Below are 17,732 nucleotides of genomic sequence, written 5' to 3'. Positions count from 1 at the left end.
AAATCTTTCTCATGATATAGGAAAAAACTTTTGGTTATAAAAATTTTTGTAGTTACAAAATATTGTCCAAAAAAAATTATTAAAGAAGATGACAATTTCTTTTGCCATTTTCAAATATTGTTCAAAAAGAAATTTCGTCAATATGTACATAAAATGAATGTAAAAAGCAAAATGACATAAATTTAATAGAAAATTACATTATGATACGGGTTTAAATGGCTAATAAAACATTTCTTAGTGAATTCAATTGTTTAAAATGATTAAAGTATAAAAAATGCATTCACTTATAAAAATCAATATTATTTAAAAATCAATTTCAATAAAAAATTGAAATAATATGAAATGCCAAGAAAAGTTTTTCAAATTGGATAATGGTTATAGGACTGCCAAACATTATGCTAATATGTTTCTTTTTAGTAATCTTTAGTTTTTTATATTTGTGTTCTACACAATTAATTTATTATAAAACATGATTTTTTAAAAATAGTTTTATTTTTCATGACAAAAGCAGTTGGTAGTCTCAAGTTTATCATAAATCCATACGTTTTTAGTAAATGAAAAACGCAAGGAAATTTAATATTTAATCATCCACTCGAGCAAGGATTATTGTAACATCACATTTCCCAAGAACTTTTTATATACATTGCTTTCAAACATTTGGACTTTCATCCAAAGATTAATATAACAAATATTGTTACTGTATTAAACAATATTAGTGGCACTGAAAAAAGATGAAATATTAATGACTTTTAAGATAACTAGAGAAAACATAAAATTTTGGACAAAATTTTTACCTCTCATAACTGTACGAATAGAACGTAATAAATTTAATATCTGGGCCTTTACAGTAGGTGGTTCACCAAAGCCTTGAATATTTTGATTAGCTCCCCAACCATCTGAATCAAAATTTTTGTATTTTCTTGAGAATTTGCATAACTTATTTCAACAATTAATTTTGCTTACTCAATTATTATAATGTAAATTGCATGAAGTAAGAGTGAAAATTATTATCAATATAATTGATAATATCACATGGATAAAAGTACAAATGACATAAACAATTCAACATAACCTTGCAGTCAATACATTTGGAACATTTAAAAAATAAATGATATTATGAAATAACTGAACAATATAATACTTACATTTTCTTAAAAATCTTTCTTCGTGTAAGATACAAGCAGCATTTAAAAGAAGAATAATAGCTTCCCAAAGAGTCCAAAGTGTGAAAGCCATGATAAGTTTGTACACATAACACATACACTCTATGATATCACTTATCGTTCAAACATGCAGTATTACCAACTCAACAGAATAATAGAGTAAAGCTAGCAGTAGAATAATTATTTGAAGCCGTATTTAAAATAAAAAATTTTTTTGTCAATGCAATGCTTTCAATATGCGATAGTTAAAGGAACTAAAGGGCTTGCATTGGAACAATTATTAAAATGAACTTATAAAATTCAAGATCATAAATAATAAATTTGAATTTTTTAACTGGTTACAGGTAAAAATTATAATATCAAGTAGTGCTGTATCAATTTTAAAGAAAAAAATATGTTTTTAAGACAATAAAAATGAAACGATAAGAAGATAAAAATAATTGGATATAATCAATAAAATCAAAACATTTATGTGCCAGTAAAAACTCACCATTTATGAACAGCAAGAAGTTAAAATAATTATTATAACAGTCTTTGATCATTCAAATTCTAGTTACCAATAAATAGAAATTGATTATAAATAGGAGTGCAAATAATGCCAGTTGATGCTTCTATAGATTTCTGTAATAAATGTTAAATATTAAATTTCATCACATAAGTAGATAAAGTTTATAATTTTTTTAAAAATATTGAGACATACTTTTATCCATAATTTTATTGCAAACCCAAGTTCTAAAAAAATGTATTATTCTGAAATAGTTCATATGTTCTTGCAGTTTACTACTAGAGATCTGAAAAAATTCATTAAATTAAAAAATAAAATAAGATTTAACATGTTATTGAGTATTATTCAAGCTTATAAAACAAATCGAAACCATAAAATGAACTTCAATTACCAAGGTTTTATTCTAAATATTTGTAGATGTAAAAATTACTAAAAAAATATCTTAAAAATTTTTTTTATACTTTTATTTTCACTTGTTAAAATATGTAATAAATCTTATTAAATTAAAATCTTTGAATATTCCCACAAAAATTATCGTTTACTTTTATAAAAATTTCACAAGAAAATATAACTTCGATTTTTTGTAATTTGCGTTTGAATAGGTTTAACCATTCCATTTATTTAACCGTAAAACCAATATGTTTTTCAAACTTTTATAAATACACACACTATATTTAATTGCTTAAGATGACTTTGAGTTGACGAACATAAAATATCGAGTGTCGTAATTAGGATTGTAAATTCAGAATTTAGACTCTCGAGTAGCACGGCTCATTTGAACTGAAACGGGTACAGCTCGGTGTCCGTTGAAAACTTCCAAACGATTTGGTTAAATCTTTTATTTTTCCGTACGTACGAATTTCAATGTCATACTTGCTTTTCAAAAGAATATTGTTGATTAATATCTCAGGAAACACTTTTGATCCAATTTTTACAACGTCGTAGGTTCAAAATGGCGAAGGCCGATCCGTTCGAGTTCGTGTTGACCTATCCAATGATCGTATCATTGCATTCGAAAATCTTGATAAAATGGTACATACAGCCTAGTTCGTTTACTCAAACTTGAAATATATTTTCAAATGATATTTGTTGATACCTGAAGCACAATAAACGCCATTGAGAGATCCATTAAGTTTTTTTTCTAATTTTAAGAAAAAAAAAACTCATAGAATTTAAACAGTAAAAAAACCGTGTTTCTTGTATTTGTTTTGAGAATACACGAATATTTCAAAATTTTTGCAACTAATTTACAAATTATAATACAGTAAGGTTATTAACAAAAGATAAGGGTGGTTAATTTTTATATACCTAAGCGTTTTTCCCTTGGACCTCAGAGTAAAAATGACAATTTGACAATGTAAATCTAGGCGGTAAAATACGGTGAACGAACTTCGAATTTGACTAATATGCATTACTATTAATGGAATACTACGTAGAACTCGGTTGGTGGCTGAACTGCTTCTCGCTCATGCGTGCAGTCGCATTCCGCCGATCACCGCCAGCAATGCCGAAGCCGTGCGATTTGATAAAGGGCGCTGACTGGTGCCTCCCGATTTCACCGGTGATATGTGGGATGGCGCCGCGTTCGAAAATTTGAATTCTACGAACTGGCCGACTCCGCGACTTTTCTTTATTTTCAAACGGCACAAGCAGTTACCCGATGTGTACGCGAGTCCATTACCCCTCCCTTTTGCGAACGACAAGTGATGTTAGTACCTTCGGAACCCGTGTAAGATCAGTCGGGGGGTCGACGCTCGCGATATCCCGCGCGAGGCACAGGAGAAGGGTAGGCGCTTGATTTCTGTTTCGAGCCCGTTCAGTATTAGCTATGTGCGAATCCTCAGTATCACAGCGAAGGAGATTCGCGAAAAAAGTTGGAAAATCGCTGTTGTGAGGAATTGAAGCTTGACGAGCGTATACACAATACACATTATTACCTACTTGTACGCACAAGCAATGCTGCCCAGGGCTTAACGGAACAAGCATCTGACAAAATACGGTTTATATCACACGCAGAGAGCATCGCTTTGGACCGATCAATCGACTGGTGCATTGATAAAGAGAAAAAACGTAGCGATTATTAACTGGCAGCAAAGGTGAGAAGTAATCGTGCCGAATTCTCAGCGACAAACGTGTATATTTAGAAATAAACGCACTATATTATGATTCTTAGCCCGTGTAGTTTCTCGAGTGTTGTTTACGTCGTTAACACTTACTGTCGTGGCCGTAGACTGATTCGATATGATATATTATATATATATGGGCGATTATGTATGTGCGTGCGTAAGTGTGTGCGCTAACAAAACGTCTGACAATAATAAAGAGTCGCGCATCGAACGGCGGGCATGAGTTCTAGTACTCGTCGTGTGCTGCGCGCACCTTGCAATCATAACCTTATTTTTTGCCAAAACGTCGTCGTGCATCAGCCTGTTTTGTAACAGAGATGCAGAATTACATGCCTCTCATGACTCGAGTCGATGTACTTGTTAAACAAAATTGACAGTTTTCCTTTGTTCGAGCGCTTCGGCCGACGAGTCCAGCAGAATGTTGAAATTAATCAAGCAAAAGCGTATGGTAATGATTTAATTCAAAAATATTATCGCTTTAATAGTCTAATACAATACGAGCAAATGACATTTTATTTGGCCTGTCTTTCTCCTCCTACATCTACTATTTAACGTTGAACATAAGTTTGCATTATACCTTCGCTTATCAAATTCAGCGATTTATTTGCTCTCAGAACATGAATCTCTCGCAAACCTTTACTCTGATCCGTGTCCGTGATACCGATGAAAATACAGTTTAATGGGCTACCTAAACAATTTGGAATTTTTTAATATTTTCATTTTCAAATTCGCATGCAAACGAAATGTATGCTTGTAGCATTTTTTGAAATTTTCTTTTTCTTTTCTTTTTATCAGTTGGAACTGAATCATGAAATATTAACTAGTGGATAAAAATTTGCCTATTAAATTCCTACAAACAAAAATCAGCACCACACAAGTCTTAAAGCTAAACTATGTATCAGTCAAATTTTTCACCTCATGCAATGGTGCACATAGTTGGCAATTATCAAGCATCAAACGGACAATTTATATCTCTACCAAGTCATGCATTTTTTACGGGTAGTCCTACCAATATTCACCAAGAATTTATCCAGTTTCCTCGCAATTCTTCAAATCACAACTCAGCTGTTAGACAGCGAGTTACACAGGTACAATGACATATCCTATCTATCAAATGAATTAACACAAAACAAACAAAAATAAGATTTGCAATTTGTTTATAAATACTGTGTTGCTTATTCAAAAGATTAATTTTATTTAACCCTTTTTCAGCCAGGCTATCCAATAGAACTCATACATCACTTTCACATAGATCCTCATAATCCAGTACGTAATGTTCATATGGCAACTGCAAGCTCTAGTTGGTCTCAAAGGTTAAATTCACCTGGAAGAATTCCTAACACACCGCAAAGGATAAATATACCTTCTAGTATAAATCTTGCACCTGTACATACCCGCCCAAATCATCAATTTCGATCGATTAGTGTGGGACCTGCAAAAAAACACACATGGAATAACAACAACAATAACAACAAAAATAATAATAACAAAATAAACAAGAGGCATTCCTACCATGATTTGCCTCTTTTAAGGGAGTCATGTAATCAGAGTGACAGTGGTGTCAGTTCTCGTTCACCAACTCCTAACAAACATCACAAAGGAAATAATCCAGATGATAGCCCAGATGATCGTGAATCAGTTACATCTGTTCCTGAAGGAAAATATCGAAAGTATTATAGTCTTGAATATGTTTTTGCAAATCTTACATTTATAGTGTTTATATTTTTAACTTTTTTTTAGAAATCGAACATTGGAATCAAACAATAACAGTGAAGGAAGTTTGGTTTCAAGTATATCTTTTAGTAATTTATTTCAAGAATCAACAGAACCTTCTGACAAAGCACAAAAAACTAACACTAATTCAAATTCTCAATCCCATCCACTAAATAATACAAATAACCAAAACAGGCGGAAATATATTGCAGGTACTTATAAATTAAAAATAACTTATGTAATTTTCAATCTGCAGAGTTTAATGAAAACTTCAATATTTTAAGGACGAACAACTCCTGCAACAGCTCCCAAGTCTCAAAGAAGCAAAAAATACAATGTACCAACAAACGAAGTGCACGCTTATAATAGGTTTTATTTTAACCCAGCTGATAAATATCTTGAAAGATCACATTTAGTTCAAGTGCAAGAACCCCCACCTCAGTTGTTAACCGGATCCCCATATGACAAATTATCTGAAGCTATATGGAAAAAATTTGAAGAAAATCAACTTACCCGAAGTACTTTCTGCCATAAAATGTATTTATGGAGGTACCTATACTTTTACATTAAGGTATTATTAAATTGAAAGTTATTATTTGAATTTTCAAATAAATTATTACACTTTTGTAACTATTTTTATCATTATTTCAGCAAAGGTTTCCCCAGTATGGTTTATTCATGGTAGGTTCAACTCTTAATGGTTTTGGAACCAATGCTAGTGATGTTGATATGTGTCTCTTGGTGAGAGATGCTAATCCAATTGATCCTAGAAATGAGGCTATTTATCGATTAGGTCAAATCATGTCATGCTTAAGAAAAAGTGGTAAGAAGACATTTTTTAATAAACTTTTGTTTTATATTTGTTTATTCAAATTGTATTAATTTTTTTAGATTTTATTGGTCATCTACAGCTTATTCAAGCCAAAGTTCCTATTTTAAAAATACGAGACAATGTATATAACTTGGAAGTTGATTTAAATTTTAATAATGTTGTGGGTATTAGAAATACTCATTTGTTACATTGCTACTCACGAAGTAAGTTTTGAATGTACATAGTTTACTGTGACTATATAGTATTCTCATAAAAAATTATGATTTTTATTAGTTGATTGGAGAGTGCGACCACTTGTGTTAGTTATAAAAAGCTGGGCTCAATGCCAAAACATCAATGATGCAAGGCACATGACTATATCTAGTTATTCATTAGTACTAATGGTAATTCATTTTTTGCAATGTAAGTACTTTTATAACATTTATTCGTTAATATCAATCAAAACATTAGGTATCAAATATTGTATCAAATATTGAATTCTAAGGTGGTGCTAGTCCTGCAGTTTTGCCATGTTTACACAGTCTTTATAAGACAAAATTTCATCCAATGTCTGATATTCATAGCATTGACTTCCATGAAGAATTACATCTTCCATCGCATTCACTAAATCCACGAAATACTCAGACTCTTGGAGAATTATTAATTGATTTTTTCAAGTATTACGATTCATTTGAGTAAGTACTGATTTTTACAATTAAACATCTTTTGAAAAAAATGTCTTTTTTAACACTTGTTTTTCTAGTTTCGAAAAGTATGCTATTTCGGTCCGGGTCGCGAACAAAGTACCCATTGACACATGTCGGTACGCCAGAGCAATTAAAAATGATCCTCATCAATGGAAGTACTTATGCGTAGAAGGTGAAGTTTTTTTTATTATCAATTAAACTATAATTATCAAAATTTTTTTTTATTATTAATTAAACAATAATTATCTTATTTACGTAATTTGCAGAGCCTTTTGACTTGACAAACACTGCCAGATCAGTTTATGATCTTAATGTCTTTGAAAAGATTAAAGAAGTTTTCAAGCAGACGCACCAACAATTAGAAAAAACTAAAGATTTAAACAGCATTTTTTCAAAATTAGAAGCAGAACCCTGAGTATGTAATTTTTAGCTTTATAGAAGAATTTTGAAATTAAGTTTCAAAAATATTTAGCAATTAATTATTTTAATATAAAAAACAATCAGATAATACCATTTAAAGTTGAATAATGTAGCAGAAAAAAATGTTGGAATTACTTTTTACATAGGCAAAACGGAATAACTATTTGCAAAGCTAAAACGATATAGCTATATTTTTTGGTTATGATATTTATTTATGAATCTCTCCATAAAAAGTTGAAGATTGGCTTAGAAAGTAATGCCACTATAAGTTCCGAAAATTAGTTGAAGCTTATAAAATCTTTCGATTAGAGGCTGATGTATGACTTGAGAAGATATGTACCAATAAAAAAAGCAGAGTACAGACACTGACGAGTCTGGCTCATGTAAATCTCTTGAGAATTAGCTTGATATTTCAATTTTAAAGATCATGATTATTGAGTGTTAGTTAAATGTAGGCGAATAACTTAAAAGTTTCAACGAAATCACAAAATTAATCACTGTGTACCTTTGGCTGACAAAAACGTTTGTTTAAAACAGGAAACATTTGATACTGCAGAGCACGAATTGATGCGTGCTTCAAAACCACGAAAATGATCAGAAAATCAAAATTACTTTTTTAAAATGATATCTGATCAAATACTCTTAACAAGACCTACAATCAGTTTTCTATAAAATTAAAAAATCAAAAAAAAAAATTAAAAATATAAATGCCAATAAACACTAATAAAATGTTATTTAAAAAATTCTAAAAATTGTTAAACTTAGATTTGTAATCGATGTAAATATTGTATAAAACAAAAGTTTGTTGCTGAATCATAAATTTAAATTTAAAAAATATTAAATACAACTGATCTAGTTTTTACGTTAAATTTGTAAGTTTATAGAAAATAAGTTTATATCAGTTTGAATAAGAAAGATTCGTTGATATAATACTATACAATAGTAAATCACGAAAGTTTTTGAAAATCGTACTTGTAGCCATGATACATGTGTTAGATTTCTAATACGACTTTGATAATATTAATTTTGACATGGCCTTGTAAAATTTTATACGAAAATTTTTTTACAGCTTTCTATATAAAAAATCTAAATTGAAACTATCAAAAAAATTAACTCTGTTATCTAATTTTCAGTATTTTATAAAAATATGTATACAGCTGTTGTTAGTAAACACTCAACTTGATTTTTTCTAAAACAAAAAATACGTTTTCCATATTAAAACAGGTACAGTCCGCGTAAACTGTAAAAATAATTGATTCAATCAATTGAAAATTATTCATTGTCAAAAACTTTGTAAGACGGTCATTCTCATCGCACAAATTACTTAAAATATCGTGGAATAAGATAAGTTGAACATACATCCGATAATAAGTGAGATAAATTGCAAATAATGTTCAACTCTGAACTGAAATTGAAAAATTGTAAAAACTATTTTTGCATTCATTAATCAGAATGTCATGCAATTCAACATTCGTCATTAGAAGGGAAAATACTTTAAATTATTATGTTAAAAACCAAATTTTTGTCTGTGATTATCGTGCCAATAGTAGAATTATTTTCTGTAAATTTCAATTCTTTTTTTTCATAAGTTAAAAATACAACATACTTGTATGTAAACCATTTTCATAGTTACTTATGTTATCATAAATACTTTTCAGTCACCCCATAGAATACCTAAAAATTTACTTATTGTATAATTTTTGTTTCAATTTTTTGTACAGTTTGCTCAATTGTTATTATATTGTAAATTTTTTGTAAAATTCATAACTGTTCAATAAAATTCTAGTTTCAAATTGAAACCAAAAATCGATATCCCACAGCATTTTATTTACCGGTATTGTAAATGAGCAGCATCAAGGTGAAATAACAGGCTGGCGAACAAAATATTAACTTGCCGACAGCAAATGTACTACGGAAATCAACCAATTTATAAAAAATAGGGTGAGACAAGCAAATTGCGGTAGTTCAAGTCTTTTGAAGAGTCCTTAGAGGGCGCTTTTAAACGCACCAGCTGATATTGTGCAGTTTATTGAACTAATTGAGACTACGGTCAGATATTCTAGTCTATAGCAGTGGTCGTTTCTTTTAAATTGTTTATTTTATAAGTAAATACAAAAACTAAAAAGTTTCATAATGGGTAAGAAGTACATTTGTAGAAACTTAAAAAATTACAAGGGTTAATGTATAGAGAAAAAACTTTTCTTTGTACCTTTACAGATAAAAGTGAAATTCGCAGAAACGCTCATTTGGCTCATAATTCAAAACGAGAAAATGCGGATCTCGTGGAGAAGTGCAAGAATATGACTGATCGGTATCAAAATCAGGTCAATGACATATGTATCAAACTTAGTCCTCCACCAGATTATAAGTGGTCTTATTTGTGCTCTGAAATCTGGTCCAAATTTGAAGAAAATGAACAGTCTGTTTACGATCTTACAAATAAATTATCGATTTGGAAAAGGATTAGCCATGACTTAGAAGTAAATTATTCTTGACTACATCGATTGCTTTTTTCATTAATTAATGTTAGCTTTATTTTGCTGTCTTACTTACAGAAATATCATAAGAATGGAGGATTCTTCGTGGTAGGTTCTATGTTTAATGGCTTCGGTCTCAACCATAGTGCCATAGATCTTGCATTTATTGCGAATTTCAAGAAACTTCATGGAGCTAATAAAAAAAAATCGAAAGCGAATTTGAGTGACCTTAAACATTTATTCACTAACAATGGTTACAAAACGATTTTTAATAATATTATATTTCCGATGCATAAGTGTGCGCATGTTGTTCTTTAAAAATTATATTGTTATTATAGAAGACGTAAAGATCGTACAAGTAATCAAGTCATTCATACCAATTCTAAGATTAGAAGACAAATCTTCTGGCTTGCATATTAACGTCACATATAATACCCTGCCATACGTTCGCAACACTTACCTCCTTCAATTATATTCGAAATGTAATTATTTGATTTTTATTAGTATTCAAATTTAACATTTTCACCCTTTTTTTGTATTTTTAGTTATTTTCGATCAATTTAAAAATTGGTAATTTAAAAATGTTGTTTACTGCAATAACATAGGTGACTGGAGGATACGTCCATTAATGGTCACCATAAAATTATGGGCTAAACATCATAAGCTACTCGACAGTCAAAAATTCAATAGTTTCCATCTAACTATGATGGTAATCAGCTATTTACAATGTAAGTGGACTTTCAATGTTCAAAGTAAAACAACTGATTGGTTATTATATACTATCATTTTCAGGTGGAACTCGACCCATTGTTTTACCAAATCTTCAGCATCTGTTGTATGAAAATTTGGCGTCAGTAAGATATGTACCAAATATAAATTTTGCGGAAAAGATAATTATACCTTTTCAATCAGCAAATAGACAGTCTTTGGCTCAACTACTCATAGGATTTTTTGATTATTACGTTAATTTCAAGTAAAAACTTTGTTGTCATTAATTTTCGATTAGACTCAATGGTGATAATTCAAAAATGTTTAAAAATTTTTTAGCTTTCAAGATAACGTTATTGCTCTTCGTAAAGGAAATGTGCTACCAGCCAATTTTTATTGTAAGAATTTGTCAAATAGAAAATTTCATTCTGAATTTAAAGGAAACTGCTTAAAAATCGAAGGTATCAGTTATTTTCATTTTATACTAGAGTAGATAAAGTTAGGAATGTACCATAAATTTTTTACTATGTTTTAGAACCATTTGATAAATTTAATTCAGCCAAGTCATGCGATAAAAAAACCTTAGAGGCAGTATTAGCTGCATTTAAAGAAAGCTGCGTTAAACTCAAAACATCTTGTGATTTGAAAAGCATATTTCATGCTACTGATGGTTTAGCAGAAGAACTGTAGTTGAAGAAGACAAATATTGCACATAAATTAGCTTTTGTACAAATGATTCTGGGTATAACTTTAATAAATAATAATTATCAGAACAATGAAAAGTTAATTTTACTCTGTAAATTTACTAAAAATCTTCCAAGGATGAGTTTTAAAAATTTCATAGAAGTGAAAAAATATATATTTTCAATCATAATTTATTAAAATCATCAAATCTTACAGTACAACTTTGTAACATAATGCTTAAATGATAATTGAATTCGGCCTGAAAATAATATATTACGTACATGATACGAAATTGTTCACATGCTAAAATTTTTTATACAATGAAACAATTTTTCTCGAGCATACCTACGAAATTATATTTAAAGAAAAGTTTTATCTGTTCTTGAAGTGTTTACCGTAGAAAAAATTAAATTTTAGTCATTCGTCAATATTTAATAAAATATTGTGTTTGCTTGGTAAGTGGCCTTGACACTTTATTTATTAAAAAAAATCAAAAATTTTTCAATATAAAATCAATATTAATGCAGAGAACGTAAATTATTGATACTGTTCTAAGTGTATCGTAAGTATTCTGAGTCAAAAAAAAAACCGTTATATTCTATTGAATTGGTTTCAATTATTTGTACATGTTGATAATCCAAATTTTATTTAGCGATTTCGAAATGCCCAAGTAAACTAAATCTATAGAAATCTTTATGAAAAAATTTCCCCCGTGAATTAACACGCATAGTACTGTCATTTTGCTGCTACTCTGTTAGCCGAAAAATCGAATTTAACAGCTAAAAATACCGACCTCAAACATATTCTTGTCTTTTCACCAGCAAAAGAAGTATTTTCTATTTATTTCTCAGTTACACGATTCGAAATGCGCTATACTTGATCGAATTATGGTTGACAAACAGTGTATTTGCTCTCACGTTGTCGTTTCATTTTAATTCAATTACCCGTTGACTTGAATATCACTTTGTCATGTATTGTAGGCCGTAAAACTTGAATCAATAGCAGACATTACGTTAACCGTTGGTGGGTATGGATTCTCTTCCATCCGAGTTATGATATTCTCTCTTCCTTGCAACATAGACATGTGCAGATGTTTAAAGAAAGAACTTTCAATTATCGGTTGATCACTTCTGTTAGTCTAAAGTGATCTCGTTGAGTTTAAGAATTGTGTGTGATTTGTTTCAGTCGCTCCCGCGACTTATTTGCACGACAAATGCAATGGTATACCCATCATTTCATTGGCTCAATAAGGCTGCGAAAGCTGTCCACTTGGTTGCGACTGTCCAGAAGTGAAGAATCCTACAAAGATAAGGCAAAGATATTTTAAAATGAACGTTCAAAGCTCTTAGAATAACTATTACACAGTATCCTTTTTTAGGTATTGTATTACACACCTTGATAAGTAGAATCTTGCGAAAATAATCCTTCAGGATGAGAAGGAAAGGTGCCGACTGAGTACGAATCTTGAGACAATTCATTTTGCGATAAGCCAGGTTGTGACAGACTGAAGCCAGGTTGTGACACTTGGGTACTCTGAGTGGGAGCAAAACCCGGCTGACTCAAAAGTTGCGTTTGCTGCTCCGTTTGACTCAGCTTAGCTGTGCGTGCATTTGGTGCATTTAATCTAGAATTATTAACTGTAAGAAGAAAAATGTATTAGATATTTCTCATAAAGTGATAGGAACGACAATAAATGGGTTAACGATGCTAAAAAATTGTTTACCTCTGGTATTTCCACGGCGCTTCGTAGTTTGCGACTGCCTTGCCTGTACCGCTTGTTGATGCTGGTTGAAGAATCTCGGGGGTACATGCGTCATATTCATGAACATACCCACTGGAACCGGTACATTGCTCATGGCAGCTTGAGCTCGTTCCGGACTGATGTAGCTTATGGTATCGTGATTCCTCGCGAACGGATCCATGGGCAGATTACGTGGGTAAAAGTGATTCGGTACTTGTCCATTCATTTGGGCACCCGACCGATCGTAAACGGAACCCGGGATCATGGCTTCTCTGGCGTCATACGTGGTAGTCACCATGAAGTGCGATCCAGGGTTAGCCGAATTGATGATTTTTTTAGGCTTCGAAAATTGGATCATCGACTCTTTGAGATTATTGAATGGACCTTCGACCAAAACCTTTTGTTCTTTATAGAAGCACAACAAATGATTCCACAAGGGTTGCTTAGACAGAACTCTAGGATTGCCGACTATGATGATGCCATATTTAGCTCGAGTTAGAGCAACATTTAATCTTCTCGGATCGTTCAAGAAACCGATTCCCTGGTGCTCGTTCGACCGAACGCAAGACATGATGATTATGTCTTTTTCTCGTCCCTGGAAGGCATCGACACTAGCTACTTCTATTTCTTGGTACTGCTGCGAATGAAGGGGTCCGTGGTACTGCATGTATTGGACTAAATAAGCTCTTTGGCCTTCGTAAGGTGTAACAACACCAATTTGATCGGGTTTAATTCCAGAACGCAAAAACTTGGTAGCTAATTTTTCAACATTAGCAGCTTCTGTGCGATTTAGATAAGATGTGCCACTGCCAGCGATTTCTTCTTGACCTTGCGTCACGTAGAATAACATCGGCTTGTCCTTTTGCGGCCAAGGAAAATCCATTTTAGGAAGTTTTCGCTCGTCAGCGCATACTCCATTCTGCAGAGAGCCCTCATAGAAGAAATTAGACGGGAATTTCGATAACACTGGGTGCATACGATATTGAACTTCGAGTCTGAAGGGTCTGATGCCAAGCACGACCAGTCTCTCAAACAGAGACTGCGATAGTCCAGCCCTAGCAGCCTTCTTGCACATGACTACGGGACCGAGCTGGCAGTGGTCGCCAACTAATATAAGCTGCTTAGCTCCGAGAACGACGGGCACCATACATTCTGGCTCTGTGGCTTGCATGCTCTCGTCAATGAGGATCGAGTTAAACTTGATTCTCTGTAGTCGAGGATCACCCGCACCGACGCAAGTGCAGCAGATAACGTCTGCAGCGTCGAGCAGCTCTTTTTCAGCTGCTTTTTTCAGCAATCTGTAGCGTTTTTCATCGACGCTCGATAGTTCGCCAGTCTCATCTTTCAACTGTTGCAGTTTTATCAATTCGCTGTTGGTTTCCATGTTTTTAATTTGATTATGGAGAGCCAGGAAGCTTACGGGTGAATCAATAGCTTCTCGACTTTTGGCACATAATCTTACAACTTTGAGATTGGTCTTGTGGATTTTTTCAGTCAGCTGATCGACTGCAGTATTAGATGGTGCACACACGAGCACAGCACCACCGTTGTTTTGCTTAACCAACTGATAAACAATGGTAGCGCTGGTCACAGTTTTGCCGGTTCCGGGTGGTCCTTGAATTAAGACCAACGGACGCTGAAGAGTTTGCTTGACGGCATAAACTTGAGAACGATTTAAATCAGGTAAGTTGGGCGCGCTATAATGCTTGGGATGTGACACTCGATAGACAGCATCTTCGATTTCATGCCCTAAAAGACGGTGGTAGATGTATGCAGAAACGGCGCTGTCATCAACTGCAAATTTTCGCAGAGCTTGTTGCATTCTATCAAAACTTGTACTTTTCCAAATGAAATCTACTACAAAATTACTTGTACAATCAGTAGGAGCGCCTGAACTCGTCTTCAATTCTATTCCAACTTCTTCGCCATAATTGTCTGGAATTTTAATAACATGACCAACTCCATTCCATGGCTTGTGCATTTCTCCCAGATATCTTAAACGTAATTCATCTCCATGCATGAGCTTCATATCTCCATCTGTTTTTGCCAAAACAAAGTAAGCGATGGATTTTTTATTTAATCCAACATCCCAACGTACTTCAATATTTTCTTGGGTTTGGGATTCTTTTAATCGTTTATCATAATCTGATTCCAACTTAACTAAAGGCCCAAAAATGTTTTGGTATTGATAGGCATCTTCATACCTCAGCAAAACATTTTGTGGTTCTTCATCAACACCAGGTTTTTCAAGATCTTGGAACGTGGCATCAATATTATCACGCCACAGCTCTTCCAACTTATTGATTTGCATTGCTGTTATTTGTCTAGCTCTTAATTGCTCTTGGTCAGTTGGTATTTTAACAAGCCATTTGACAAAACCACGATCTTGAATCAATGGTTTCCACTGATTTTGATCCCAATTCATATCTTTTAAATTGGTTTGAGCGGCGCAAGGTTGTCTACACAAAAGAATGACCACAGATTCGGTCTTTGCAGGAATGTATCCAAGCACAAATACATTCCTTGTAGCACAAACGTAGCACTCAAGAACAGTTTCTCCTAGGGGTCCAAGCCTTAAAGAAAAAAAAATCATAATTAAAAAAATAATAATTATGTTAGAATGTAATAAAATAAAGTAATAGATAATTACCGATGCAAAGTAACTTCTTTATGTTTTGCACGAACAAGATGGTTAACAATGTGCGATCCAGATGTATTTCCACGACTGTTGCAAAACCATTTGCGACAGCAATTACACATAACAACGCACGAGGCTTCATGTATCCCACAGTACTTACAAGCATGGTCAGGAAGGTCCTTGTTATTGTAAAAAGCTTCTTCTTCTTCTTCTTCAAATTGTAAATCAGCCAATGATTGAGCTGCCCCAGAAATTTTTAGATCTAAAGCTGATGCAGACACGATACCATTCACCTGAAAAAAAAAAGAATATTAAAAATCTATTCAATCATGTAATATCATGAAATTTTGTGACACAAAGTAATATGAGCATTCTAAAATAAATAACAGAAGAATGGAACATAATTTTGATGCAATTTATAAGATATATAGATCTCTGAAATATTTTATTAGTACATTATTCAATCATTAAAATCATAAAATAAAGATTAAGCAAGTTAATCATAAAACCTATCAGCAAAACTAAAATAGCCTATTCATTTATAATATTAGCCCCAATTATTAAACAAAGTCCATTTTAAAAATCTACAAATAAAATCTTAAGTATGCAATCAATACAATGGAAGAAATTATACAACTTTTTTTTGTTAATAATACAGGTTACAAAAGCAATATTTTTATGAATATTCAAACTAACTGGATGATATAATGGCATTACCAGCTTTAAGGCTTAAAATTAAAGTGATTAAGTAGGGATAAAGAAAAATTTGGATAAAAATATCCAAAAAATGACCAAGTATCTATGCACCAATAATTTTAGTTTAGAAAATCTATAGTTTGTTAAAGTAACTAAAATGAGATATTTTAATCTTATTAAGTGCAATAGTAAAATTGAGTTAATACGTAGTCATTGATATTATCAAACAAAAAACAGTAAAGGATAAAAGTTATAATAGTTGGTCCTGCGTTTCATTAAAAATTTGTAATTTGAAAAAAGTAAGTAAATTTTGAGGTAAGATTTTATGCCTAATTACCAAAAAAATACTGTGTATGCTAAACAAAAAAGTTACTCTCCTAAACACAGTAATAGAATGTTATAAAAATAATAAAATCTTATGAGTTTTATTTATATGGACTCAAAACACAATGGCAGAGTAAAAAATGAGTATTTTTAAACAAAGCATGAAAAGCATGATATATTGAGCATTTGAAGATTTTGTGATCCTTACAAAATATTATTCTATGATACTCGATTGTAAGATTAATGACATTGAAGAGCAACAGAGGGCTAAAGGTCTTTATTAAAGAGACATTTAAGAATAAGAATAAGAGGTAGATAAATTTTAAGTTCAAATAGAAAGTTGTGTCCTAATTGAGGTTAGGTTCGGAAGCATGTTACACAAGAAAATAGCACAGTTAGCTGGGCTTACCTGAACATTTTGAGGTGGTTGAGTAGATTTTCTGGTCTCCAGCTTGGTGGCCGTCGCTGTTGGTTGACTGGCCTCGGGCATGGAGAAATCCGTAAATTGATAATCATCATTCTGAGTATCCGCGTGAATGTCGTCGGCTATATTGTCGAAGAACGTTAAAGTTCCTTGACTGCTAGGTCCGTAAGCGTCGACACTCATGATTGTCGTCGTTAAAATAAGAGGCAACGATTCAAAGTCACGAAGATGATGTTGAAAGGGTTGCTGAAGCTCGCTTGTCCAACGACGATCGCGAGGCTCGTACTGCTTCTATATCTCGCACCCACACTACGTAGTACGTTACACTGAACAGCCGAGCACGATCTAAATCGTATACGCATTCACAAGCACGTCAACGCGTGAAGCGAAAGCAGCGCGCAGCAAGTAAACAGAAAAACCAAAGAGACAGAGAGAACTGATGATGGTCGAATCGAAGCTGCCGAGTGAACTTGGAAATAGTATAAGTATATAGACTAAGCGTGGATGCGTAGTCGCTGTAGGTCCTCGCTATATCGCTACCTCGCTACAATTGCTCTGATCTCACCGCACCGATGCGTTCTTTATACCTGAAACT

At 32.5% G+C, this 17,732-nt stretch overlaps 4 protein-coding genes across 5 annotated transcripts; 2 read left to right on the top strand and 2 right to left on the bottom strand.

The window, feature by feature from the left end:
- Positions 1–473: 473 nt before the first annotated feature.
- LOC106648907 (immediate early response 3-interacting protein 1) lies at positions 474–1,954 on the bottom strand. The gene is made up of 5 exons (XM_014366062.2): positions 1,864–1,954; positions 1,654–1,784; positions 1,146–1,328; positions 795–896; positions 474–721 (listed from the first exon to the last, which is right to left on the bottom strand). The coding sequence occupies exons 3-5, from the start codon at positions 1,258–1,260 to the stop codon at positions 666–668; spliced, it is 273 nt and encodes a 90-aa protein (XP_014221548.1). The 5' UTR covers positions 1,261–1,328; positions 1,654–1,784; positions 1,864–1,954; the 3' UTR covers positions 474–665.
- A 1,458-nt stretch (positions 1,955–3,412) lies between these two features.
- On the top strand, positions 3,413–7,456 carry LOC106648897 (poly(A) RNA polymerase gld-2 homolog A-like). Of its 2 annotated transcripts, none has more exons than XM_014366049.2 (11): positions 3,413–3,764; positions 4,590–4,882; positions 5,007–5,464; positions 5,535–5,719; positions 5,792–6,078; positions 6,159–6,330; positions 6,399–6,542; positions 6,613–6,741; positions 6,824–7,013; positions 7,082–7,197; positions 7,292–7,456. In XM_014366049.2, the coding sequence occupies exons 2-11, from the start codon at positions 4,688–4,690 to the stop codon at positions 7,438–7,440; spliced, it is 2,025 nt and encodes a 674-aa protein (XP_014221535.1). In that variant the 5' UTR covers positions 3,413–3,764; positions 4,590–4,687; the 3' UTR covers positions 7,441–7,456. The 2 variants fall into 2 exon arrangements, with proteins under 2 accessions (XP_014221535.1, XP_014221536.1); XM_014366050.2 differs by lacking the exon at positions 3,413–3,764 and adding an exon at positions 3,977–4,242.
- Positions 7,457–9,496: 2,040 nt separating this feature from the next.
- Positions 9,497–11,379, top strand: LOC106648900 (poly(A) RNA polymerase gld-2 homolog B-like). The gene is made up of 8 exons (XM_014366053.2): positions 9,497–9,582; positions 9,663–9,925; positions 10,001–10,175; positions 10,261–10,404; positions 10,528–10,650; positions 10,715–10,895; positions 10,970–11,091; positions 11,166–11,379. The coding sequence occupies exons 1-8, from the start codon at positions 9,579–9,581 to the stop codon at positions 11,318–11,320; spliced, it is 1,167 nt and encodes a 388-aa protein (XP_014221539.1). The 5' UTR covers positions 9,497–9,578; the 3' UTR covers positions 11,321–11,379.
- A 108-nt stretch (positions 11,380–11,487) lies between these two features.
- Positions 11,488–17,611, bottom strand: LOC106648896 (regulator of nonsense transcripts 1 homolog). The gene is made up of 5 exons (XM_014366048.2): positions 17,123–17,611; positions 15,706–15,986; positions 13,038–15,628; positions 12,709–12,951; positions 11,488–12,613 (listed from the first exon to the last, which is right to left on the bottom strand). Exons 1-5 carry the CDS (start codon positions 17,318–17,320, stop codon positions 12,558–12,560), a joined length of 3,369 nt encoding a protein of 1,122 aa, XP_014221534.1. The 5' UTR covers positions 17,321–17,611; the 3' UTR covers positions 11,488–12,557.
- Positions 17,612–17,732: the final 121 nt, after the last annotated feature.

This window comes from Trichogramma pretiosum, unplaced genomic scaffold, assembly GCF_000599845.2.
Source record: "Trichogramma pretiosum strain Unisexual culture from Peru unplaced genomic scaffold, Tpre_2.0 scaffold22, whole genome shotgun sequence".
NCBI lineage: Eukaryota > Metazoa > Arthropoda > Insecta > Hymenoptera > Trichogrammatidae > Trichogramma > Trichogramma pretiosum.
Note: the sequence above shows the minus strand (reverse complement) of the source record. Positions and strands in the feature narration are given on the sequence as shown.

Excerpts from the sequence above, each read along its gene's own strand:
- LOC106648907 (XM_014366062.2), bottom strand. The coding sequence starts at position 1,260 with ATGTGTTATGTGTACAAACTTATCATGGCTTTCACACTTTGGACTCTT. Across the intron at positions 897-1,145 it reads AGAAAGATTTTTAAGAAAAT|ATGGTTGGGGAGCTAATCAA; the intron begins GTAAGTATTATA and ends ATTTTGATTCAG. Across the intron at positions 722-794 it reads TATTCGTACAGTTATGAGAG|TGCCACTAATATTGTTTAAT; the intron begins GTAAAAATTTTG and ends ATCTTTTTTCAG.
- LOC106648897 (XM_014366049.2), top strand. The coding sequence starts at position 4,688 with ATGTATCAGTCAAATTTTTCACCTCATGCAATGGTGCACATAGTTGGC. Across the intron at positions 5,465-5,534 it reads CCTGAAGGAAAATATCGAAA|AAATCGAACATTGGAATCAA; the intron begins GTATTATAGTCT and ends ACTTTTTTTTAG. Across the intron at positions 7,198-7,291 it reads GAAGTACTTATGCGTAGAAG|AGCCTTTTGACTTGACAAAC; the intron begins GTGAAGTTTTTT and ends CGTAATTTGCAG.
- LOC106648900 (XM_014366053.2), top strand. Across the intron at positions 10,896-10,969 it reads GATTATTACGTTAATTTCAA|CTTTCAAGATAACGTTATTG; the intron begins GTAAAAACTTTG and ends AAAATTTTTTAG. Across the intron at positions 11,092-11,165 it reads AAACTGCTTAAAAATCGAAG|AACCATTTGATAAATTTAAT; the intron begins GTATCAGTTATT and ends ACTATGTTTTAG.
- LOC106648896 (XM_014366048.2), bottom strand. The coding sequence starts at position 17,320 with ATGAGTGTCGACGCTTACGGACCTAGCAGTCAAGGAACTTTAACGTTC. Across the intron at positions 15,629-15,705 it reads AAAGAAGTTACTTTGCATCG|GCTTGGACCCCTAGGAGAAA; the intron begins GTAATTATCTAT and ends TTTTTCTTTAAG. Across the intron at positions 12,952-13,037 it reads GCGCCGTGGAAATACCAGAG|TTAATAATTCTAGATTAAAT; the intron begins GTAAACAATTTT and ends TTCTTCTTACAG.